The sequence below is a fragment of the Mustela putorius genome, unplaced genomic scaffold (genome assembly GCF_011764305.1).
Source record: "Mustela putorius furo isolate JIRA1106 unplaced genomic scaffold, ASM1176430v1.1 tig00000460_pilon_pilon_pilon, whole genome shotgun sequence".
In the NCBI taxonomy this organism is placed as follows: Eukaryota; Metazoa; Chordata; class Mammalia; order Carnivora; family Mustelidae; genus Mustela; species Mustela putorius.
Genome location: NW_025421389.1, coordinates 21,134,628 through 21,160,004, shown reverse-complemented (window position 1 = coordinate 21,160,004; position 25,377 = coordinate 21,134,628). Strand labels below are relative to the sequence as shown.

Genomic DNA, 25,377 nt, shown 5'->3' with positions numbered 1-25,377 from the left:
TGTTGGTCCATATTCTCATTTTACTGGGGAGAAAAGTGTGGCTCTGGGAGGTGGCAGAGCTGGGCTTGAACAGGGATTTTTTTTTTAAAGATTTTATTTATTTATTTGTCAGAGAGCCAGCGAGAGAGAGAGAGAGAGAGAAAGCAGGGGGAGCAGCAGAGGGAGAAGGAGAGACAGACTCCCCCACTGAGCAGGGAGCCTGATGCAGGACTCGATCCCAGGACCCTGGGCCCAAGGCAGACACTTAACGGACTGAGCCACCTATGCCTCCCATGAGTGGGGATTTTTTGATTCTGAGTCCAGTGCTCTTTCCTGTGGCCCTACCAGGAGGCCCCATGGGCCCACCCCACTCCCTCCTTGGGGGCTCTCACTCTGGTGATGAAGTTTTCCCGAGCCCCTCTCCATGCCCAGCACTGGCCAGCATGCTGAGATGTAACACCAAGTAAGACAGGCCACGGAGAAAGACAGTGACGCCACCTGGATGATGGAGCGTATCCGCCCTGCCCTCACAGGGCACAGCAGCAAAATGGAGGTTTGAGTTCGTTCCTTACCTCTGGATCAGCCTTCTTTATGTTCTCCAGGGTTGTGGAGGTTACTGAGCTGCAAGACAGGAAAAGCAGGTGGAATTAACCGGACAGCACTGTATACTCAAGGGGGCCAGCCCGAGACCCCACCGAGGGGGACCCCAGAGGAGGAACGCTGCTCTCTAGGCTCCCCAGCTCGCCCTGAAACCTGGAAAGTACATCTCTATGGTGGAGAGCAGGGAGGCATTCTGGAGGGAGTCTGGGCTCAACAGCTTTGCCTTCTCTATCTCCTAACTAACATCTTTCTGTCCACACAGTCTTTAGGAATTAATAGCGAGCGCCGCCACAGGATTCCATGTTACCAGAATCCAGAACTGGGGAGGTGTTGCTGAGCCAGCAGGGGGCAGCCGAAGCTCGGCGACGCGGGGGGGGGGGGGGGGGGGGGGGGGGGGGGGGGGGGGGTGGGGCTTGCTGAAATACCGCCACATCGCCCCCTCCTCCTCACCCCCACCCCAGCCGCCAGCACTGGCCCCTTCCCAGCCCTTGGCCTTTGATCTCTTGACCATCTGCCTTCTGCATCTGCCACTGAATATACTTCCTTTTTTCTGTTTTGGCCTAAGGTAGAGCGGAAAAAAAAAGGGGGGGGGTTTGAAACTAGAAAAGAAACCAAATATATATATATATGTATATATATATATACATATATATATATTTGGTCCCAAAGTGGAGGAAATCGTTTTCTCATACTTTCTCATTATAAGGTTGTATGCTCTCATTGTAAAATTAATTCAAATAGTAAAGAAACAGAGAGAGTTGGAGGTTGAAGTCCTGGTAAACCTCCTGCCCTTGTGGGACCCACCTTGTCTTTTCTCTCAAACGGCACTACTGTCACTACTGAATTATTCTTTCTTGACACAGGCCTACATGTGCTCACATAAAATATATTTTTTGTGTATGCTGCTGCAGCGAGCATTATCTAATTTTCTTTTTTATAAAGATGAGATCATATTACATACTACACATGGGACACCTTCCCACGTCCCTATATCCAGGATCGAGCAGTATGTCCCGGAGTGGAACACTGATTCAGGGAATCGTTAGCGGACAGTCACTGAGGATGATTTCCATGTTTAAATATCATCAGTGCTACAGCAACCGTGTGTACAGATCTCAGTGTACCAGCCTGGTTGTTTCTTTAAGATAAGCTAGTAGATGTGGAATTACTGATTTCATTTTGAGGGAAACTGAGGCCCAGAGCGGGGAGGTGAGTTGATACAGCCATCCACCTCTGGGCTCGGGGCCATCTGCACACCCAGAGCAAAGACCCTTGGAGAGGCCAACCAAGTACAAACCAAGTCAGAGAGGCCCTGGGGATCAGAAGTGCCAACCCAGCAGGCCAAGCGCTTTTTGTAGAGTCCGTGTCTTGTGAGGAAAGGAGACTCAGCAGGCAGCACCTGCAATGGGGGTCTTTGCCCACTGACAGCATTTCGACAAGAGAGCTGGTTTGCCCCAGCAATGGATCCCCTCATCAACAGGTGGGAAAATGGGGGGACGCAGGCCTGCTCACAGCCGGTGAAACACGGCTGCCGTGTCCAGGGCATCTGGACATTTCGGAGATGCTGGGAGAAGAAGTGATGAAATTCAAGACTTTAACAACATATTTCGACAATAAGTAACTTGGGACCTAAGGGTATCCATACAAAAAAGAGCCTCTCAGAATTAGAATGTGGCCCTTTATTTATTTTTTTTAAGATGTTATTTATTTGAGAGACAGAGAGTGAAAAGTGTGATCAAGGAGAGGAGCAGAGGGAGAGGGACAAGCAGACCCTGCACTGAACATGGAGCCCCCGTGGGGCTTAATACCACGACCCTGAGTCCATGACCTGAGCCGAAATCAAGAGTCGGATACTTAGCCCACTGAGCCTCCCAGGTGCCCTGGAATGTGCTCCTTTATTTATTTATTTTTTAAAAAGATTTTATTTATTTATTTGTCAGAGACAGAGGGAGAGAGAGCGAGTGAGCACAGGCAGACAAAGAGGCAGGCAGAGGCAGAGGGAGAAGCAGGCTCCCTGCCGAGTAAGGAGCCCGATGCGGGACTCGATCCCAGAACCCTGGGATCATGACCTGAGCCGAAGGCAGAGGCTTAACCAACTGAGCCGCCCAGGCTTCCCGAATGTGCTCCTTTAAATAAGCCCCCGACAACCCTCAAGATCCAATCTTCCCTGTGAAGTGGGTATTGTGGATAATTCAAAAACCACTTCTCTCTGGCATGGAATGACAGCTTATAGCTCTCGTGTAAGATTTATACTCTTAATTATGCTCCCCTCAGAACCCCGTTTACAAAAGAGCTGATAATCTCTGTAAAATACCAGAATGAAAGAGGAGGGTGTAAAGCCATACGAAGTCTTCCTGGAACACAGCGAGTGGAGGGTTGGGGTCACTACAGAGATGACATCTATCGTGACAACCACGGACGATTCTATTTAAAGTACCCGCTTCTGGGGCACCTGGGTGGCTCAGTGGGTTAAAGCCTCTGCCTTCGGCTCAGGTCATGGTCCCAGGGTCCTGGCATCGAGCCCCGTATGGGGCTCTCTGCTCAGCGGGGAGCCTGCTTCCCTTCCTCTCTCTCTCTCTCTCTGCCTGCCTCTCTGCCTACTTGTGATCTCTGTCAAATAAATAAATAAAATCTTAAAAAAAAAAAAAAAAGTACCCGCTTCTGTGAGGATGGCACAGCGAGCACCCTCTCGCTCTTCCGCTTCAGGCTCGAAGCACCACTGGCCTCCCGACCCAGCCCTGTACCTCTTACTCCTGTGGGTCCTCTTCACGATCAGTATCAGAACAGGAAGCAGCAGGATAGTGCCGCAGACAATCCCCACGATGATCACCAGCTGATTGCCACCCAGGAGCTCGGGTCTGAGGGCTACTGGGGTCACCGATGCTTGGGAAAGGAGAAAAGCAATGAGAGGGTCTCAATATCCCAGAAAAGAGCCGTGAGTCCCACCAGTTCTTACCAAGGAGACACAGCCAAGCCAGGAATTTGGGGGAGAAGGCCAGACTTCGCCCCACGCTGAAACGCTGGGTCTCCAGCTGTCCCTATTCGATGGAGAACCAAGTCTGGCTGCCTTGCTTATCCCTACCTACAGTGTGGATTAAGGTGGATGGGTGACAGCAGACATTGTTATTAACAATTCTACCTTAAAATAAAATAACAGACGTTTTAGAGGCTTCAGATCTTTCTGTGAGAAAGTGATTGGTTTCAAAAGCATATATGGGACAACACTCAGACCCACAGTCCTGATACCAGGTGAAGCATTTCTACCCATATTTACCCTTCATTCATTTCTTCAGTTTACTCTAAATATGTACACAAACACTCCTGGGTGCCAAATATCACTAGGCAAAGAAGCTACAAAGACAAATAAGACATGATCCCTTCAAGGATGGGGACAAACATGTTGACAGAAAACCACAGACTGCTATAGGGGCCATGACAGAAGTCCATATGGGAAGTCCAAAAGGGTACCCAATTCTATGGGAAACAGATGTTGAGAATTTCTCAACAACAATGTTAAAGTTTAAAAGTCTTAAGGAAACATCAAGTTTGTTGGGCAGACAATATGGGAAAGGGGGCGCATTATACACAAGGTCTGGAGACCCAAGAGGATGATGGTACTTCCAGAAATTAGAAATAGTTCCACGGGTCTGGCTCAAAGCTGCATTTGTGGGCAAGGTGGGGAATTAGGCTGGACAGATGGCAGAGTCTCAGTCATGAAGGGCCTTGATTAAACCACCCAGGAGTCTGGCTTGCTTTCTGTAAATGATGGAGAAACCAACCACTGAAAGACTCTGAGCCCCAGGACAGAACGCTGGGATTTGTGATTTAGAGCGATGGCTCGGAGAGCTGCAGGGAGAGTGCGAGCGGGGCTGAGAATGAGAGCAGACACCAGCTGGAGGCCTACAGGTCAAGACAGAGAGGAAGACAGCTAGAGTGTTAGGCAGGACTGGAAGGGAGGCGTACTCAAAGTCAGTAGGAGAAACGACAGACCTGGTTGACCTGTGAGATTGGGGGCCATGGGAAAGGGATACAACTCCCAGGCACCCAGCTAGGAAACTGTGTAGAGGGTGACGGCGTTGACTGAGGTGGAGAAGATGGGCCAGGAAGAGGAGTGCAGAAGCGGGTTAGGATAATGTTGCATATGAAGTATCTGTGGACTATCTGGCTAGAATTTGGATGGATACATAAATGGATTAGACAGGGAGGGAGGGAGGAAGGGAGGGGTAGGAGGAAAGAAGGAAGGAAGAATGAATCCAACACAGAATATATTGAATATATTGTATATACAGAGAATACGGCGTCCAATATACTGGGGTAAAGAAGGCCGAGGGCAGACAGTTAGAGCCACGCTGGTGACCTAGGCTAGAGCAGAGGCGGAAGCAGGAGCCAGGATGCAATGCACGAAAGAATTAATGGGAAGTGAGAGAGGAGGCACCACATATGGTCCCTGAGCAAGCGGCTTGGCTAGGTCAAGACAGAAATCGAGAACTGATTGAAGTGAAGGACACACAACTCTGAATATACTAAAAGTCACCGAGTTGTAGGCTTTAAATGGGTGAATGTATAGGATGTGAGTTGTTTCTGTTTTAAGACGACGACACGGGATAAGAGCTAAAGTAGACACAGACAGAAGGTGAGAGGAAGGGGTGAGCATATTTATAGGCTGGATGGCAGAAGCCACTAGAAAGCGTTAGTCTCCCGAGACAGGGAGAAAATGCCACGTGAGCACAGGAGTCTGGATGAGCCTGGGGTGGAAGGGAGCCTGGCGCGGCGGGACAGACAGACAGGGGAGGATGTGGGCAGATGGAGGTAGGCCTGGAGAGGGGCGGGCTGGGGGCTTGGAGGTTGAGTGAGCTCCCATTCAGGGTGTGTATTTTCCTTGTGAAATGGAAATAAGACTTCTGAGAGTGAAGAAATCCATCTGTCCCGCTTCCCCCTCCAGCTGGGACCCTTTGCTGTGTGTGTGTGTTTTAAAGATTTTATTTGAGATGGAGAGAGAGGGAGCATGAGTAGGAGGGAGGGGCAGATGGAGAAGCAGACATCCTGCTGAGCAGGGAGCCTGGTTCAGGATTTGATCCCAGGACCCTGAGATCACAACCTGAGCCAAAGGCAGCCGCTTAACAGCTGAGCCACCCAGGCGCCCCCTTGTTATGTCTTAAAACGAGGTGCCTCCAGAGACTCAAGTCTCTGGTCAGAGGTACTGAGGTGTGTTCCCTCCTCACCCATATCCCCACCCCCAACAAACCGCAGCCAACCCCCAGCAAAGGGCTCCAGCAAAAGGCAAAGTCCACAGGCCACATCCTGACTGTTAACTGTGTTACCGTTTAACTTTAAGCCCTCACTTATCAACCTCTCTGGGTCCACACAATTGACACACCACTGGCTTTAATGTACAATGTCTGCCAGAATAGAGAAGCTTTCATCAGAGAACACCTCTATTTTGGGTTCTGGTCCCTTCCTGTTTTCTCTCTGCTCTGTTCTGTCGCTCACCAGCTCAGGGTCATTTTCCCTTCTGCTACAGAGTGTACAGCATCCAAGGAAAAAAGACCTTGGACATTAGCCCCAATCCATCTCTGAGCTCCTGTATTTTTAAATCAGTATACTAGACGGGCAGGGAGTGAGTTCTGGCGGAAGGCTGGAGTTCACCAAATATTAGCTCCCTTGTCTTTGAGGCACCCGCAGGGCCAGAACTAGAGTGAGGCAAGCAAGGTGCCTCGGACTCCAGACTGAAGGAGGCATCACTGTGAAGGTCACGTATGTCCAGGGTACGAGGACTTATGTCAGGGTCATGGAAGTACAGCATCTCAGAGGTGTGCCTCCTGCAATTTCACACCCCCGATGCCTCTCTGACCTCACCCTAGTCCTGGCCATGCCTCCCAGCTTGGAGGCCCCTCCCCCTCAACCAAATGCCAGATACTTTGGGGCTCTTTCACGATCACGTGCAGCGAAGTGGTCTTCCTGAAGGTCAGGTTCCCCAGGTGGATACTGCAGGTGTAGCTTCCTCTGTCAGACCCCTTCACTCCTTGCAGCAGGATAGATGCATCATTGCGGGAAGTGTCCCCCACCAGAGTTACACGGTTCTGGAAGCGGCCCCAGTTCTGGGAGTACCCCACAGGGACACTGAGTTTGGGGTAATAACGTAACACAACTTCCTCCTAGAAGGGAAAGGCAACATATGAGTTTGCAAGGACTATGGAAGAGGGGGGAGAAGGGAAGATGGAGTAGGGGGCTCTTGGGACTCACAGGGCCCTGAATGTGTGGGCAGTGAAGGCGTGATCAGGCAGTATGAGACATCATGAGTCATGCACACACACGCGTGTGTAGCATGTGTAGCTGTGACGGACACACCAAACCATGAACAACTGTCGACTGGCACAAAGGCATGAGGAAGAAAAGGGGAGGAGGGCCATTCCTTTTTTGTACTTCACCAGGAAAAGGAAGTAAAGGTATACCTTTACTTCTTAGCACTTCCGGTTGGATTTCCAATAGGCACTTGAAACATGTCTAAAACTAAACTCCAAATTATTCCCCCAAACCAGCTCCTTCCAGTCCATCCCTTTTTGGTAAATGGCAAAGCCTTCTTCCAGATGCTCAGGTTAAAAATCTTGGAGTCATCCTTAATTCCTCTCTTTCTTAAACTCACACTGAAATCCCTCAGCAAATCCTGTCACTCCTACCTTCAAGACAGATCCAAAAAAAAAAAAAAAAGATCCGAAATCTAGCCATTTCTCACTTCCTCCACAGTTATCATTCTGGCCCAACCCACCCCAACCCTCACCTGAATTCCTGCAAAGAGCTTCCTTATTTGTCCTTACTCCCAACTATGGTTTATTCTCAATAGGAGAGCCCTTAGAAATAGAAGTTAAATCATGTTACTTCTCTACTCCAAACCCTCCAATGGCTCCCCATTTCAACTAAAAGTAGAAGACCTTCCATGATCTGCCCCACTCCATCTTCCTCTTTGATTTCATCTTCTACTTTTTCCTCCCTCACCTATCTGTGTCACTTCACTCCATCCACACTGGCCTTATTGCGTTTTTTGAGTACTGGCCTCAGGGCCTTTGCACTTGCTCCTCCCTTTCCCTGGGACACTCTTCCCCCCAGAAATACACATGGTTCCCTCCCTCACTTCCAGCAGATATCTGTTCAAATGTCATCTTTTCAGAGAGGCCTCTCTGATCATCTATGTAAAATGAGAACCACAAATGCCTGTTTTTCTGTTCTCCATAGCTCTATTACCTGACATATTACATATTTATTTCTTCATTATTTTACTGTGTGTCTCCCTTGATCTTAAGTCTCCCATCAAAGCAGGAGCGCTGAGTGTCTGCCACATCAGTGCTTAAAACACATGTTAAGGGGCCCCTGGGTGGCTCAGTGGGTTAAAGCCTTTGCCTTCAGCTCAGGTCATGATCCCAGAGTCCTGGGATTGAGCCCCGCATCGGGCTCTCTGCTCCGTGGAGAGCCTGCTTCCTCCTCTCTCTCTGCCTGCCTCTCTGCCTACTTGTGATCTCTCTCTGTCAAATAAATAAATAAAATGTTTTAAAAAAATTTTGTTGGGGCGCCTGGGTGGCTCAGTGGGTTAAGCCACTGCCTTCGGCTCAGGTCATGATCTCAGGGTCCTGGGATCGAGTCCCTCATCAGGCTCTCTGCTCAGCAGGGAGCCTGCTTCCTCCTCTCTCTCTCTGCCTGCCTCTCTGCCTACTTGTGATCTCTCTCTGTCAAATAAAAAAATAAAATCTTTAAAAAAAAATTTTGTTAAATGAGTAAGTGTTGGAATTTTTAATAAAGAGAAGTAAATATTACTATTTTTAAAAGCTTTTAAGGAAAGGAAATGGGTATACAGACATGAACATGAACAAGAAGACCTGGTCCCTAATATCTTATCTCTTGTGTTTTGAATTCACAGATCAAAATGTCCTTTCTTGACCTATTTTCTGCTGTGACTCACATAGTGGCAGACATCTAAACACATGATAAGCTCCCAGAGGTGGACCTGAGACTACATGTAATTTCCCACACTCTATCACAATGCCACCCTTTCACACCCACTCAGCATATGCGAATCAAGTGAGTACAAATGATTTTTTATAGGCATGACTGGGAATATCTTAATAGAAAAGCTACTCTGCACCTTGATTTTTATTAGCAATAAGTGACCTGGGATCTCCCCCACAACACACCTTGACCCATGCACAGAGGACATCACCATGCACAGAGGAGATCCACCAGTCTAGTGAACTAACTTGCCACTTGGGGCTTCAGAGTTCCCACAAACCATTCCATACCCTGGCCCAGGACCTACTAATCCCAACATCAAAGCACCCATAAAAACAAAGAAAATTCCTTCCATCCCATAAGTGGGGCAGTGGGACACAGAAGAAAACATATCAAAATAATCCAAATAAAAACAAGAATACAATCATTCTTATGCCTAGCCCAGAGCTTAGAGACAAGGCCACAGAAGCCAACCCCCTGGACTCTACAAAGAGGGAATAGGAAAAGAGGAAGGAAACTCAAATGCAGTGGCCAAGGCACACACAAGTGCTTCACAGGGATGATCTAGCATACGTGTCCCAACAGCCCAACAGGCTGAGCAGCAGCAGCTGGAATATCGTCCTCTTCTTTGTCATCTTCATGAGAGTTATTCTTCCCACCACGGAGCTGAAGCTGCCCAGGCAAGTAGCGCTTCTGACAAGCTCCAAAGCCCATGGCACCTGGAGCCTAAACTCTCCCTCTCCCCACACTGTCCTGACACCGTTGGCCAGGAACTCCACCACATGCTGATGGTTCCTCCTCCTTACCTTGGCGGGCTCTCCTGATGAGAATGTCCAGTCTACCTTGGTCATGCGTTTCTCTTCTGTGCTCTGGAAAACACACCCCAGCTGAATCGAGTCACCCACATGGACCGTGAGCTCTGGGGATAAAATGGTAACTCAAGTCAAACCCAAGGTAACGTCTACAGAAGTCAAAGAACATCCATAAGAGCTCATGCTTAGCCAAAGCTCCTCAGCCATAAAATCAATGTCACCACTAAATACTGCACAAATTCATTCCACAGATGAGCCAGGTGATCCTGTGTGGATGAAGTAGTAGCCAGAGGCCTCCCACTCACAGGACACCCCATGAGTAAGAGAGTACCCAGAGCTACCCACACTTTCAACTCTGAGGGGTCTTCAAACTACAACAAGCACTTTGTGATTCCCTTTAGTTCCCTGCTCCTTCCCCTTTTCTAGAATTTCTCCTGAGGCCCCGCTCCAGTTCAAGCTATGCTAAAGGAAGTACAAAAAATCTTGAAGCCCCCCTTTCTTTTTTTTTTTTTTAAAGATTTTATTTATTTATTTGACAGAGATCACAAGTGGGCAGAGAGGCAGGCAGAGAGAGAGAGGAAGGGAAGCAGGTTCCCTGCCGAGCAGAGAGCCCAATGCGGGGCCAGCACCCTGGGATCATGACCCAAGCCGAAGGCAGAGGCTTTAACCCACTGAGCCACCCAGGCGCCCCGAAGCCCCCCTTTCTATTCACCAACTTAGACACCCACATCTGTGGTACGTAAACAGGAAGTAGAGAGTTATATAACTTTCATGCTTAAGTATAACCCACCAGCTCTTCTAGCTGAAAAACTGATTCACAGGCAATTTTCTTCAATTTCTTATATTCTTTTTACAAGTTGTCTTAGGACTTGCTTAGGATAGTTTTGGCTACAGTACAGGTCACAGGACTGCTTGCTAATTAGGCCAAGACAATAGACATTTTTCCTCTTAGTTCTTTTTTCTGTTTTAATCCCTACCCCCACTCCCTTCAGCAGATCCCTCTCCCCCTGCTTCGGGCTTCCCAACTCCTAGGCTCTTCCTTCTGCTTATTTGTATGAGCAGCTGACCCCATCATATGCTTATTACATAAGTCATTTTGAGGGGTTCCTGGAAAAAAAAATTAGCAAGGCATTTCTGGTTTTTCAATAATGTTCTACACAAATCAACCAGAAAGTCAGTTGAGAAATGAAATGCAGGGTGGTATTTAGGGAAACACAAGCCTTAGCAAGTCTTAACTGGACAGAATTCCTTCAAAAGCACATCAGGCAAAGCTCATGAAGGAACAAAGAGTGCATAAGCTGACCTTTTCATCGGAACTGTTTCTCTGGGAGAATGTGAACTTCCTGCCCAGCAGGAGAGATGCACGATAGGAGGAAACCAAGAGAAAATATTATGAACTTGAAACTCTATGGAGGGAATCATTTTGAAAGTAATAAAAATTCACTCCAAAGAACATCAGTGGGGGGGTGGGAGTCCTCTAAATCCAAAAGTACATTAAGAACTGAACTTTATTTTTTAAATGTAGTAATAAGGGCACCTGGGTGGCTCAGTTGGTTAATCATCTGACTCTCTATCTCTGCTCAGGTTTTGATCTCAGGGTCGTGAGTTCAAGCCCCACACTGGGCTCCCCACTGGGAGTGGGCATGGAGCCTACTAAAGAAAAAAAAAAACAAGGGTGCCTGGGTGGCTCAGTTGGTTAAGCCACTGCCTTAGGCTCACATCATGATTCTGGAGTCCCGGGATCGAGTCCCACATCGGGTTCCTTGCTCAAGGGGGAGTCTGCTTCTCCCTTTGACCCTCCCCCCTCCCATGCTCTCTCTCATTCTCTCTCTCTCAAATAAATAAGATCTTCTAAAAAATTATATAAATACATAAATAAATAAATAAAACAAGATAGAATAAAATGCAATAATAAACACCAAACGATTCTGCACCTTTCATCAGGCATGTGTCAGACACTGTGTATGTAGCATGTCAGCTAGTCATTACGGTATTTTGAGATATGCGCTGTTGTTCTCCTGTTGTCAGAGGAAAAGGTGAGAGAGCCCAAGGGCACATAGCCTAAGAGTCCGTGAAAGGCAGAGCCAGCACATAAACCCAGGCCTGAGGGAAGAAAAGCCCAAGCTCTCACTCACTATTCTGTGCCACCTCACATCAGTGGAAGGAGAGCTGATTCCAGCTGATTCTAGAGCAAAGGTACAGGAAGTTAACAGTATTTTTATTTGCAAGAATATTGCCTATAGGGGCATCTGGGTGACTCAGTGGGTTAAGCGTCTACCTTCGGGACAGGTCATGATCTCAGGGTCCTGGGATGGAGCCCTGCATCCAGCTCCCCACTGAGCAGGCAGTTTTCTCCCTCTCCCTCTGCCCCTCACCCCCTACCCCGACCCGAGCTCTCTATTTCTCTACTCTTTCTCTCAAATAAGTGGAATCTTTAAAAATCTTCAAAAAATTATTTTAAGGGACACCTGGGTGTCTCAGTGGGTTAAAGCCTCTGCCTTCAGCTCAGGTCCTAGGTCCTGGGATCGAGCCCCGCATCGGGCTCTCTGCTTCCCTTCCTCTCTCTCTGCCTGCCTCTCTGCCTACTTGTGATCTCTGTCAAATAAACAAATAAAATCTTTTTAAAAATTATTTTAGAATTTTTTAAAAGAATATTGCTTATCCTATTTTAAAATAAGTACTATGAGAAAAGGAAGTGAAGGAGTAGAAGCATAGAATGATTATAAACCGATGAGTAAACTTTGTAGAAAAAAGTATAGAGGCTTCACATGGGGGAGGCCAACCTCCATCAAGCAAGCTGAACATCTTCTCAGTGGCCACCAGGCACATTTTGAGGAGTTGGCTCTACCCTCTTTCTGACTAGAAGGAAAAATACAGGTTGCTCCATGGACTAGTGGGGAAGTTATGTGACTAACCCTAAAATTGCTGTGGACTGTCTCCATGGATTCTCCAATTGTGAAACTGGCTTTCAGTTCATGCCTTCTGTGTCTCTTCAAAGAGAGAACAGCTTCCCATATTATATACCATGCTTGTGTTTGGGCAAGGCATCAGAAGACAAAGCAGAAAGGAGTAGCCCAAAGATAATCCTTGGAGAACCTGATTCCTTTCCTCTTTCTGGAGAAATACAGCTTTGAAAAGCAAAAGAAAAATGTCAATCGAAATCAGAGGGGGAGATGAATCATGAGAGACTACAGACTCCAGGAAACAAACAGAGTTTTAGAGGGGCAGGGGTTGAGGGGATGGATGAACCCAGTGATGGGTATTAAGGAGGGCACGTATCACAATGAGCACTGGGTGTTATACGTAAACAATGAATCATGGAACACTACATCAAAAGCTAAGTACTGTAGGGCGACTAATACAACATAATTTAAAAAAAAAAAAAAAAAAAAAGAAAAGGGGCACCTGGGTGGCTCAGTGGGTTAAAACCTCTGCCTTCAACTCAGGTCATGATCCCAGGGTTCTGGGCTCGAGCCCCACAACAGGCTCTCTGCTCTGCAGGGAGCCTGCTTCCCTTCCTCTCTCTCTGCCTGCCTCTTTGCCTACTTGTGATCTCTGTCTATCAAATAAATAAATAAAATCTTAAAAAAAAAAGTAGGAAAAAATAAGGTAGGAAAAAGGAGGAGAGAGGCAGAGGCCACCTTCTACAATTCCTTCTACAATTCCAAATCCAGTTTTTTAGAAACTGGATTCAAGTGAGGGATACTAACTCAAGAAATTCACTCATTTGGTGAAGGTTTATTGATTGCTTACTCTGTGCCACGCATGGTGTCCAGGGCTGAATAGAGGACAGAGAATACAGACCCACACAAACAGGGAAGATACAACTGGACAGGTGTGAAAAGTATCACCAACAAGGAGCACTAGGTGCTCCAAAGGAGTTCACTCACAGACCCAACCCAAACAGCTGGGGAGGGGAGGAGGTCCAGATTTTAGCTCCCTAACTAGACTGCAAGCTTTCCTGAGGCCACGAACTATTCCCTCAATGCACACTTTCAAAGAATGTAGCTAATTCAGCGGTCTTCAAACTTTCTTGAAGCAGCAGAATTCTTTCTTTTAAACAAACTCTTAGCTGGCAGCCCAATGAATAAAACAGGAAAAAGAGAAAGGATTTTGGTTGCAGTGGAGGTAGGAGCCTGAGGTCCTACCTGACCTAGTCCTCTATTAACCCCCCTGGACTGTTCTCACCCTCTGTGCAGCCTACCATGTTGGCTGAACCTTCAGGCTTCATCAGGGCACAGCTTAAAACCACAGTCTACTAAAGCCATTCCCTCCACTGACAAATGGAAAAATGAAATCCAAAGAAGTTAAGAGAGATCTCATCTCTTTTCTTTCCCCAGCACTTACCATAGGAACCTATGAGATATGGACATGGCATCAGTGTGGATAACTGATGGGAAGCACCAGGGTAGAGTAAAAGGAATAGGGACTTTGTGGTCAGAGGTGCCAGGGCTCAAGGCCAGATACGCCATTTAATAAATACGTGTGCTTGGGCAAGTCACATCTAAGCCTCTCTAAGCCTCAGTGACTTCATCTGTAAAATAAAAGGATCAATACCTCCTACACAGCATTTTCACAAGGATGGACACATGTAAGGTAATCACAAAATAATCATTCTTAGGGCGCCTGTGTGACTCGGTTGGTTAAGCAACCAACTCTTGATTTTGGCTCAGATCATGATCTCAGGGCTGTGAGATCAAGCCCCATATGGGGCTCAGCACAGAGTCTGCTTGCCCCTCTCCCTCTGTTCCTCCCCACACCCCCCTTAAATAAATCAATAAAATTTTTAAAAAATAATAAAATAAATAATCATTCTCATTATTTTTATTTAGAGAGCACCCACTACTGTGGATTCACTCTGTGGTACATATCTGGACCAAAGGCTGGCACACGTTTAACAACATCTATTCCCTTCCTTCTCTGCACACTAAATCTCTTGCCCCTTCACCCTCCTCCTGCCCATTCACGTACCTCTGGGTTCCTCCGGTAGTACATGCAGCACCACTGCTTTTTTGAACACCAGGCTTTCCTTTTCCAGCCGGATTTCACAGGTATATGTTCCCTGGTCAGCGTCTTCCACATTTTGGAGCAGGAGAGAACCATCATTGCGTAAGATGTCCCCCACCAAGCTCACACGATTCTTGAAGCGCCCCACAGGCACACTGAGGTTGGCATAATAGTACAGCACATAATCCTCCTGGAGGGCAACACAACGTCGGGGAAAATCTAGAGTCACTGGCACCAGACCTAGGAGTCTGGATCCAAAAGACCCTGTTCTGTGCCAGTGGCTGCATCTCTACCACCATTATCATCACCACCATCATCATTACCACCACCACTACCACCATCACCACCATCACCACCACCATCATTATCACCATCACCACCATCACCACCACCATCATCATCACCATCACCACCACCACCATCACCACCACCATCATCATCACCATCACCACCACCACCATCACCACCATCATCATCACCATCACCACCACCACCATCAGCACCACCATCATCATCACCACCCTCACCACCACCATCATCACTACCACCACCATCATCACCAACATGACCATCGTCATCACCATCACCATCATCATCACCACCATCATCATCATCATCATCATGATCAAAAAGTACTTGGTACCAGTGAATAATAAGATAATAAGAATAGTAAGAATAATAAGAAATAATAATAAGAATGTGCCAGGCAATGCTCTAACTAGAACAAGGCCTGGTGCCTTATTTCATACAAGGACAAATTGTGAAGCATAGTCATTTCTTATAGTTTAAGGTAAAATGTAATACCCACTCTGAAGACCACTCTGGGGATTCAACTCAGAATTTTTGAAAACCTTGTCTCCTGTTCAACCTATTTTCTGCCATGGCCACTGGACTGGATGGCATTCAAAGGCATGATGCAGTCCCTCAGACTGGGAGTTGTGATAAACTGGCTGGTGTGTTAGCTGTTGCTCCTCCCCGTTCTGCCCCCCTCCAGGCAGAATATCACACAGCCTGAGAAGGAGTCATCCTCAGGGCATGGTTTCCAGGCTGGGACGGGGAGCCCTGGGAAATCCTTTTTTTTTTTTTTTTTTTTAAGATTTTATTTATTTATTTGACAGAGATCACAAGTAGGCAGAGAGGCAGGCAGAGAAAGAGAGGCAGAAGCAGGCTCCCTGCTGAGCAGAGAGCCCGATGTGGGGTTCGATCCCAGGACCCTGAGATCAGGACCTGAGCTGAAGGCAGAGGCTTAACCCACTGAGCCACACAGGTGCCCCCAGAAATTCTTATTTCTACTTAAGCCATGGGCCTATCCCTTTTATGATAAAAAAATACTAATAAAAATTTGAGTGAAAATAGCATTATAGGAATAATATGCTATGAGCTACAGAAAGAGTATTTTACCAGCAAACTTTGAGACCTTACTGTTAGTAACCCATTACTTAGGATGTATTTTAAAATGATCCTAAGATACAAATATCTCCACAGAACCTCTGATGAGGTTTATATACTGTTTCCCACTCCGAACAGCTCCCATGAAAGACCCTCCCTCAGCCATGCTACATCAGCTGATCCCAACACTTGAACATTTGAAACAGCCATGAAGGACAGAGAGGTGATGCCCGAGCACATAAGTGGGGCACAGAATGCTCAAAGAATCTGGCCCTCTCCCCCATAAAGGATTCCTGTGACATCATTCTCATGCCTCTTCTGTCTAGACCCACATTCTCTCCCTTCTCAGCCCTCCCACTCATCTATACGACTCTACAAAGGGCAGACATCAAGAAAAGAAACAAAAAGAATTTTATGTGCATGTCTTCCATTACTTCTCAATGACCCAAAAGGTAAGCATTACCATTATGATAATGACCTTCATTTTCACAGATGAGGAAGCTGAAGTTCAGCAAGGTTGAGTAACTTGCCCAGCTGATGACACAGCCAAAGGGCCAAGCTAGGAAGAGGCCCAGTTCTGACAAGCTTCAGAGCCCAGACTCTTGCAACACCATCTCTTGACACCTGATGACCTGGCTCTCCCTCTCCACCCCCTCCCTTCTCCTGACACCATTGGCCAGGGCTTCAACAGTAAGACTCCCTCCTTGTTACCTTGGCGTGCTCTCCTGATGAAACCGTCCAGTCTATCTTGGTCACACGCTTCTCTTCTGTGCTCTGGAAAACACATCCCAGCAGGGCTGAATCACCCACACAGACTGTTAGCTCAAGGGAGGAAACAATCAAGTCATTCAGGCCCAAGGAATAATCTATAGAAGTCAAAGGCAAGAAGAGATAGAATTTAGACAAATATTTTCAACAATAAAAATCAGTAATCAATCTCTAAGTAACTCTACAGCTTCCCTCCCCAGATGACCCGACATGGACGAAGTCCTCAGAGGCCTATCACTCAAGCCAGTATGACATTCCCAAAGGTAGGCGAGATACCCTCTAGTTACACACAAGCCTCCCAAGTCAGAGGGGTTCTGCAATCTTCGTTCTGCAAAAATGCATGTCTGCTCCCGTTCTCCTAGCTAGACCCTTCCCCATTTCCCAGAATTCCTTTCTCCAAGCCCCTTTCTAAAGAAAGAAGAGAAACCCTGACATCCTCCTTTCAAGTCGTGAATTTAGACATCCATAAACAGGAAATGAGATGTCTCTTGCTCCTAGTTTCCCATGGGTTCCCTATTTGAAAAGCCAATATTTTGGCTTTTTAAAAGTATTTTTGGCTTCCTTCCTTTTTCCCTTTTCTTTAGTTCCTTTTTAAAAGCTTACTCTGACTTTGCTGGCAATTCTGACTGTCCTAGAGGTCCTTGTTATTAGGCCCATACAGGGGCGCCTGGGTGGTTCAGCCGGTTAAGCATCAGATTCTCGGTTAGGGCTCAGATCTCATGATCTCAGGGGCCTGGGATCGAGCCCCGCGGCAGGCTCTGTGCTCAGCCCAGAGTCTGTCTGTCCCCCTGCCACTCCCCCCACTCACTTGCGCATACTTTCTCTAATAAATACATAAAATCTTAAAAAAAAAAAAAAAGAAGAAGAAGAAGAAAAAGAAAACATTCTTTAAAAAAAAAAAAGAGGCCAATCCAGAGCACGGCTCTCCCCTTGAATTTCCTCTGTGCTTGTCTTCTCCCCACCTTCCCACTCCATCTTGGCCATCAGCCCTGGTTGCTCAGCCTGAGGGTGTTTTACAGCATGCACCACTCCACTCCGCTATCTGTATATTCCTCAAGGCCTTTCCCTTTTCACTAAGAGAAAACCATCACATAGATATTTCTGTTTTTACAAGATGTGCTCTGTGCAAAGAGACAACAACATCAAGAAAGCCACGTTTAGATGCTGGCCAGTTTATGTGGAGGAAGAGCCAAGGGAACGCATGTGGGAATAAACAGAAAGCGTGCCAGCCTTTCCGTGCAAGCTGTTGGCCCGAGAGAAGACAGTTCACTTGCTGCCCAACAGCAGGCACACAGTGGGGAAGACGGAAAAGAAAACAGGAACGCTAAACCCTCCAGAGGGGCTTGTTTTGAAAGAAATCAAAATTAGCTCCAAAGCCAATCTGGAATTTTCCTGTAAGGAAGAGCTGAGCAGCCTGACGTGTGGTTAAAGGTGTAAGAAGTGCGTTTAATCTACTGTGGAGAAGCGCTGTATGTGGAAGTAAGTGAAGGGTAGCTAGAAAGCAGGCGCAGCCATGGGAGCAAAGAGAAGCTTCCACCTCTACAAAGGGTCACCTTTGTAGAGAAATGGCTAAAGAAATGACACTTTCTACAAAGGAGGGCAAACCTCTCCTCAAAGAAACAGAATGCCCCCTGATACCACCAAGTCACTAGCTCCAAGACTGGTTTGTTAACTTGGGCTGGGATGCTAGAAGCCTGGGCTGCTTCCCGCACCTCTGAGGCAATGTCTGAAGACCCCATCCAGAGCAGGGCGCCTGGGTGGCTCAGTGGGTTAAAGCCTCTGCCTTCAGCTCAGGTGATGATCCCAGAGTCCTGGGATCGAGTCCCACATCAGGCTCTCTGCTCAGCGGGGAGCCTGCTTCTCATCTCTCTCTCTCTCTCTCTCTCTGCCTACTTGTGATCTCTGTCAAATAAATAAATAATAAAAAAATCTTTAAAGACCCCAGAGCATGACAGCTGCGAAAACAAATTCTCTTAAATACATCCTATTTTCCGGGGAGGTGGGGTGGGTGTCCATGTGTCTGTCTGCCTGGGTGCATACCCTCTGTTCCCTGGAATTACAGCAAAGGCATTTCTTTTTTTATTTGGCTGAGTTGGTGTTTAGGTTACTATGCCCAGGTACAAATAATAATAATAATAATAATAAGATGATGATGATGATGATGATGATGAAGAAAAATAAGAGACAATGAGAGCAAAGAACGTCCTGAGTCATTTATTCCTCCCACAGAGCTAGATCTGTGGATAAAGAGAAAAGGCCGGGAGAGAGGTGAGCAGCTTAGAAAGAACCGCTGAGCCACAAGCAACAGAGGGTTTGGAGGGTTCGAGAACAAGAGAGTCCACAGCCAGAGGAGGTTTTTAGACGGATGTGGAGTTTAAGGAGAACTCTTAAGTGTCAGGAAGGCTTGGGCAGGTTTGCCCAGGAAGGTGAGGAGAGGAAAGTTCTTGGCAAAAGAAACTGCCCCGGACTGTGAAAGAGCCCGGTGCACTTACAGAACCACAAGAAGGCTGGAGTGGCAAAAGCGTGAATACAGCTGCAGGGATTCTGGGCTCTACGGTGATTTCATTTCCTGATCTGAGACTAGCTGTGGTTTTCAAGTCACAACTGAGAGTCCAGGAATGCCAGCGAGACACTTTCTTTGTAGCACAAAGGAAGGTCCCAGAACCCCCAGCTCAGGACCCAGAGGCCTCTGGTGTCTAACAGAAACAGTGGAAGATTCAGCTTTTCAAGAAAGAGTTTGCTCCCCGGCTTCAAAAACAGCTGTTCCAGCAAAATGCCGAAGTTCCAGGTTAGGGTTTCCCGTTTTCAACAAACCAAGGGGGAAATGAAAATATATAAAATTGGTTTTTGAAACTGCATGAGACTTAACAAGAAACCCAGTCCCCTCCTTGGTCCCTTGGTTTCTACTTACCCAGTAACACTGGCATCAGGATGAGTTTCAGAGGGCAAAACATGCTGCTCGCCAATTTTTCAATCTTTAGATAAAAGGAAACAAAAATCAGAAAACTGCATCAAGAGAAGTTTGTTAATTTAGCAAACCCACAGTCAGTGTGCCTCTGTGGGCCCAGCCTCTGTCTGAGGCTCTGGGATGCAGCCCCAAACAGAAAGGGCAGGGTCCCTGCTCACGTGCAGTGCAGTTCAAAACTGGGGTGGGGGGGGGATGGAGGAGGAAAAGAGGCAAATGAATGAACAAGAAAGTGGCAGATGGTGGAATCTGCTTTGATGAAACAAAACAGAGCGGTGTTTAGAGAGTCACTTGGGGGCCGCTGTAGACTGGCGGTAAGGGAAGATTAAACTAAAGTGGCTTTTTGAGAAGAAAAAAGCAACTAATTTCAGGATATCCTTGAGGCGACAACCTAGCCGTCCTGCAACTTCAGGTTTCACGCAAGCAAGAGATTACAGGAGACTCAGCCTGAAAGTTTTGCCTATCTATCCAACTAAATTAAAATGGCTACTTTTTTTTTTTTTAAGATTTTATTTATTCATTGGACAGAGAGAGAGAGTGAGCACAAGCAGGGGGAAGGGCAGAGGGAGAAGGAGAAACAGACTCCCTATTGAGTGGGGAGCCCCATGTGGGACTCAATCCCAGACCCTGGGATCATGGCTAAAGGCAGATATTTAACCATCTGAGCCACACAGGCACCCCCCAAATTGCTACTTTTAAACATACAGAGAATGTTCAGGACATGTGGGAAAGGAGATACATGAATAAGGAGAAAATTTTCAATCTATTAATTCACCAAGCCCTGTGGCATTAAGAAGCTGCATGAAATGTCCATGTTGAGGTTTTGGGGAGTTTTGCCTTTTTTTCCCTCACTTTTTTTGTTTAAGAGAGGGAGAGAGTTGGGAGGGGTAAAGGGAGAGGGAGAGAGAATCTTAAGTAGGCTCCACGCCCAGTACAGAGCCAGATGTGGAGCTCAATCCCAGAACCCCGGGATCATGACCTGAGCTGAAACCAAGAGTCTGATGCTTAACCAACTAAGCCACCCGGGCGCACTTGGCCCAGATTTTTCTTCATGAAACAAAAGAAGACCAACTCCAAGGAGTTATAATCCAACCAGCCTTGAGTTCCTACCAACTACTATGGATGGTTTCAGTCATGACCCCTGCACGCCAAACATCCTGCCACTGAAGGAACTCTACCTAGAATCTTCCAGAAGGAAAGGTCTCTTCCCAGCTCTGCTGGGAAGTCTAGCACATATGGTGGCCATTTTAATTTATTAAAAATGACTACCTAAGAGAGACCTTATCTGAGTTCTAACCAACAAAATCCTCCATCAGGAAAATCAGGATCAAACTGTTCAAGGAAGTCCCATCCTAGGTCCCACTAAGGAGAGATGTCATTTGGCTTTGCTCAACCTCGATTCCCTTGCCTATAACATGGGATAATAATGCGAGGATCAAATATGATAATGTAGATAACAGTGCTTTGAAAAGAAGAAATCATTATCACATAAGATCCTATTTTTCATAACCTAAAACCAGATAGGAAATAGAATTTGTTGTGTTAGAAGAGATTTGGGTTCTGAGCATCTACCTTTAGGTAGAATGGCAAATGATGAATCAGAATGAACTGGAAACTTTCAAGTTTCAATTCTTGAATCCCATTATGATGTAGATAATAATTAACACTGACTCAGATATACCAAAAGTCACATTACGTTTCCCCCAAACATAAAGACATCTGATGAAAATGAAGATCTATCTCAAGATAGCCTCAGTCCTCTTCTGGCTCTGATGCCCATCCCACCCCACACATACATGGGTGAGCATGATAAAGAACTTCCTTTATAGTGTGTCATGGTGTGAATTCACCGTATCTGGGACTTCTGAGATCCCTGCACTTTCTGGGTGTGTTCTTCAGGGAGTCGGTTGTGCTCCCCAGCCCGTCCAATGCACCACCTGCTTGGAGGAGGAACAACTGACTTACAGGTCTAACACCAAACCCCAGTAAGTCTAGAATCTCAAGAAGGACCATGCATTCTTGTCTACCAGTGCCCCGGGTCTGCGCCACCACACCAATAAGGTGCCTGGCGTAGGCTGGGTAAGGGCTGCTGGCTGCCAATGTGACCATCATGTTGAAATCGACTTAGATATCCTACAACTAGGCCATTCTATTCTAAGAGGACACTGGCGATCCCAAAGAGACTCTGAACCTAGTCACCAAACTCAAGTCACTCAGTCACACTCAACCCTTTGCAAACAAATTTTAAGAAATGTGCAAACAATCTAATGAACAGAGGATACCATTTTTGGTTCAAAGTACTCACAGGCATCATTAGAACTCTCTGTAAATGAAGAGAGGAGCAATGAATTCATGGAAAATGCACTTAATTTCTCAAAAATTCTCCTCCTGGGTCAGACCTTCCATTAACTAATCTTTCAATCTCTGGGAAATTGTTCAATCTCCTTAACATTCAAGGATCAGACTTCTTCTCCCTCCCAGTTAATACAGGAGCACACTAGAAACCAGTCATTGATGTGCAGTAAGCCACTAAGGCCAATGTGCCAGGAATCGCCAGAGCGCCGCCCCACACACTGACCCCCTTGATCTTCACGACAACCCTACGATACGGGGCAGATGGGGAAACTAAGGCACACACGGGTGAAGTGATTTCCCTAATAATGCCCAGCCAGCGACAGGGCCAGGATTTCCCGATCAGATCCTGTCCCCTCACGACGCAGTACTGCTCCTCATGTTTGGGAAGCTATCCCATATTTTAGGACCTAACTTCCCTGAACTTTGTTTATCCCAACAGGATGAATCTGCTCCCCTGACTGGATGCTCTTCCCGCCACCGGCTTCCCCCAGTGAACCTCCATGCAGCTTTCAGATCGCAAGCTGACATGGTTTCCGTAGGGACAGCTCTCCTGAGCCATGCTCACCAGGTCAGAGTCCCAGCCACAAGTTTAAATAGTTCTATTTCCCTTTCCTTCAGGGCACTTGTCACAATTTCTAATTCTCTATTTACTTGTGTGCCTGCTGGATTAAAGTCCTGCTATCCACCCTCACCTCCCAAAACTATAAGCTCCAGGAAGCCAAGACCTGAGCCTCTGTCAGATCCGGGAACCGCTCATCAAAACAGAGAACAACACCTAAGAGGGCCCAGGACACTTCAGTCAAGTTTCAATTTCCTTTAGTTGGCAAATATTCAGAAATTCCTATCATATGTGTATGTGGGGTGTGTGTGTGTGTGTGTGTGTGTGTGTGTGTGTGTATGGATGCATGCCGAAAGCTAGGTCCTAAATGTATATACCTGGATAATGAAATTCAGAATTTTAAATATACACAGAATATCTAAATAAATGGTCTCCGTCTTTAGAAATCCAACCAAAGCATTAGATGTTCCTTAAGCACCTTCATGAGACTCCATTTAAATTCTCAGCTTCTTCCCCAGATCCCGCCATCTCCTCAGCAGCTTTCTTGAGGTAATTCTTCACAGTAAGGCAGCTCATATGGTGACCTGAGCTCATGGTGTTTTCACAACAGAACTCCTGGCAAACGTCTTTTGTCACCCCTGGGGAGTTGTAACTATAAGACTCCCCTTTCCCATTATTAACAGTGCAGAGGAATTGTTTCCCTTGGCACGATGATGGCAGAAAAACACCTTCAGAAAAGAGACTCACGACAATGAGACTACCACAGAGGATGTGAGAATGACCCCCGAATATTACAATATCACAAGACAAGATAGGGAGAGATGCTGTCTTTGAGTGCAGCCATTTGCCCCCCATAAGGACAACGAACCACTGAGCAAACAGCAACTGCACAGCCTTCCTTCCCATAGCCCGCTCCCCACTCCCCTCCCCCTTCCCCATCCCCCACTCCCTCCATGCTAAGTCCTCTCAGTTTACCGTGGCCACCGCTCACCTCCAGGCTCTCATTGTTTTTAGGTCTATGTTTTTAGGTCTATGAATCCATGTAACCCCTCTACAGTGCGTCCTCATTTTTCCTTCCAAGACCACTTATCCGACATTGGGCTGGGTGGTTACATGGCTCCATGTAAGACAGTCTCAGTGACACTGGTCACCCCTCTAACCTGAAGGGGACTTTGGAAATCATTATTGCTGCTCCCTCCTCTACAAAAGGCCTTCATGAGGTCAGAGCTTTGCCAGGGACATGGCAAGCAAGAACATGAGTCTAGCTCTCTTGAGAGGATTAAGTTCTTGGCTTCTTAAGGTTAGATATTGACCTGTCTAGCAGCCTCTGGGTAATGCAATCGGTCGAGTCCCGACTATTGGTTTCAGATGGGGTTCTGATCTCAGGGTCGTGAGATCGAGCCCCATATCCAGCTCCCCACTCAGAGTGGAGTCTGCTTGGGATTCTTTCTCCCTCTTCCTCTGCCCCTCCTGCGAGCATGTGTTCTCTCTCTAACAAATAAATAATTCTTTTAAAAAAAAATGGCCTGTCTAGGGTTGGGAGAAGGGCAACAGTGAGGGAGAAGTGCTGCCGTGAGCTAGAGGACAACTGGTCAGGAGGACAGTTAGTCAGGAGGACAGCTAGTCAGTCACTGTGCTACCTAAAAAACACAGGCAATTTACAAGCTTAAGTCCTACGACCACCAGCATCATCTGTTCTTTCATTAAGAGCAAACCTCTTACCCCACTTTTCTCTGGGGATCTTATCAGAAGTGACTCTACACTACAGAAAGGAAAACTGCACTCAGCAGCCTACCTTATGCCAGTTTCCTCTTACAAATGTGGTCATCAAATTAAAACCTTCAGAACCAGCCTTCTCCTGAGAGAGCCAAGTTTTCATCACTTCTTAAGAAATGCAAAGCAACGGCTTACCCACGATGAGACGATGAGATGCACCCAGGGGAAGCAACACGGTAGCTCTGCTGAGTGCAGTACCAGAGTCCGACTCCAGAGACTTCTGCCTGACAGAAGGTCAGGCTCAGAACAAACCAAATGCATATGATCTGGGGTAGCTACAGAGATGCAAACAGGAACCTCTACAACAAGGTTCTCATTTCTGTCATCTGGCCCACGGCCCAATTCTTATTTATACCTTTGTTCTACAAGGGAGTAATAAACTCGACTTACTAAGGAGAGCCTGATTCCAGACCAGGACATGTGCTGTCTCCCCTTCTAGATTATAAGCTCTCTGAGGGTGAGGTCTCCAGTGGCATCGGGTGGACCTTCTCCAAGAAAGAAACCAGCTGCATGCAAACAGAATACAACAAATTTAAGATGAACACAAAATGGTTTGTTCTGTTTAAAATACAGTGACCCCCCAAGTAAACAAAACAAAACAAAATAAAATAAAAATGAGAGTGGCCTCTCATTTTTTTTTTCTCTCAACAGAGAAGTGCAACATAGCCAGGCAATCACTCAGTCCCTGCCTCCAAAGATAGGTCTGCTCAGTCCTCCAACTTACCATGTTGATCTCCTCTGACCAGGAGACGTCAGCATTTACAGGACACAGGTAGTACGTTATCCCGAGAACCCTTTGCGCGATTTGGACATCGTAGATAAGAACTCAAAGCTTCTTCACTTCAAGACATCTTTTGCTTATAAGTTGCCTCTTCAAAATAAGTATTCTCCATACACACCTTCAACCTTGGCTTGACCTACATGTGGCCATTTTTTGGAACTTGTCCTTTATCATTCAAAAAGTTGTTGAAGGGGCACCTGGTTGGCTGTCAGTTAAGCATCTCTGCCTTCAGCTCAGGTCATGATCTCAGGGTCCTGGGATGGAGCCACTCATCCATCTCCCTGCTCAGCGGGGAGCGTGCATCTCCCTCTCCCTCTGCTATTCTCCCCCACCCTGCTCCTGCTCTCTGTCTCTCAAAAAAAAAAAATTAAAGAAAATCTTTTAAAAA

General features: G+C 46.7%; 1 protein-coding gene across 3 annotated transcripts in view; it reads right to left on the bottom strand.

Moving 5' to 3' along the window:
* The window catches only part of JAML (junction adhesion molecule like), a 28,236-nt gene extending 3,020 nt beyond the window's left edge, over positions 1-25,216 (bottom strand). The window contains exons 1-9 of one of the 3 annotated variants that reach the window (XM_013054917.2): positions 24,933-25,216; positions 24,599-24,714; positions 19,465-19,528; positions 16,497-16,651; positions 14,361-14,586; positions 9,384-9,496; positions 6,497-6,734; positions 3,324-3,462; positions 552-600 (exon numbers count right to left, since the gene is read on the bottom strand). In XM_013054917.2, coding sequence (XP_012910371.1) covers positions 552-600; positions 3,324-3,462; positions 6,497-6,734; positions 9,384-9,496; positions 14,361-14,586; positions 16,497-16,651; positions 19,465-19,528; positions 24,599-24,628 — 1,014 coding nt within the window. In that variant the 5' untranslated portion in view covers positions 24,629-24,714; positions 24,933-25,216. Of the gene's footprint in view, positions 1-551; positions 601-3,323; positions 3,463-6,496; positions 6,735-9,383; positions 9,497-14,360; positions 14,587-16,496; positions 16,652-19,464; positions 19,529-24,227; positions 24,498-24,598; positions 24,715-24,932 lie in introns of those variants that run through there. The other 2 variants (XM_013054915.2, XM_013054916.2) reach the window with 2 other exon arrangements.
* Between the last annotated feature and the right edge of the window lie 161 nt (positions 25,217-25,377).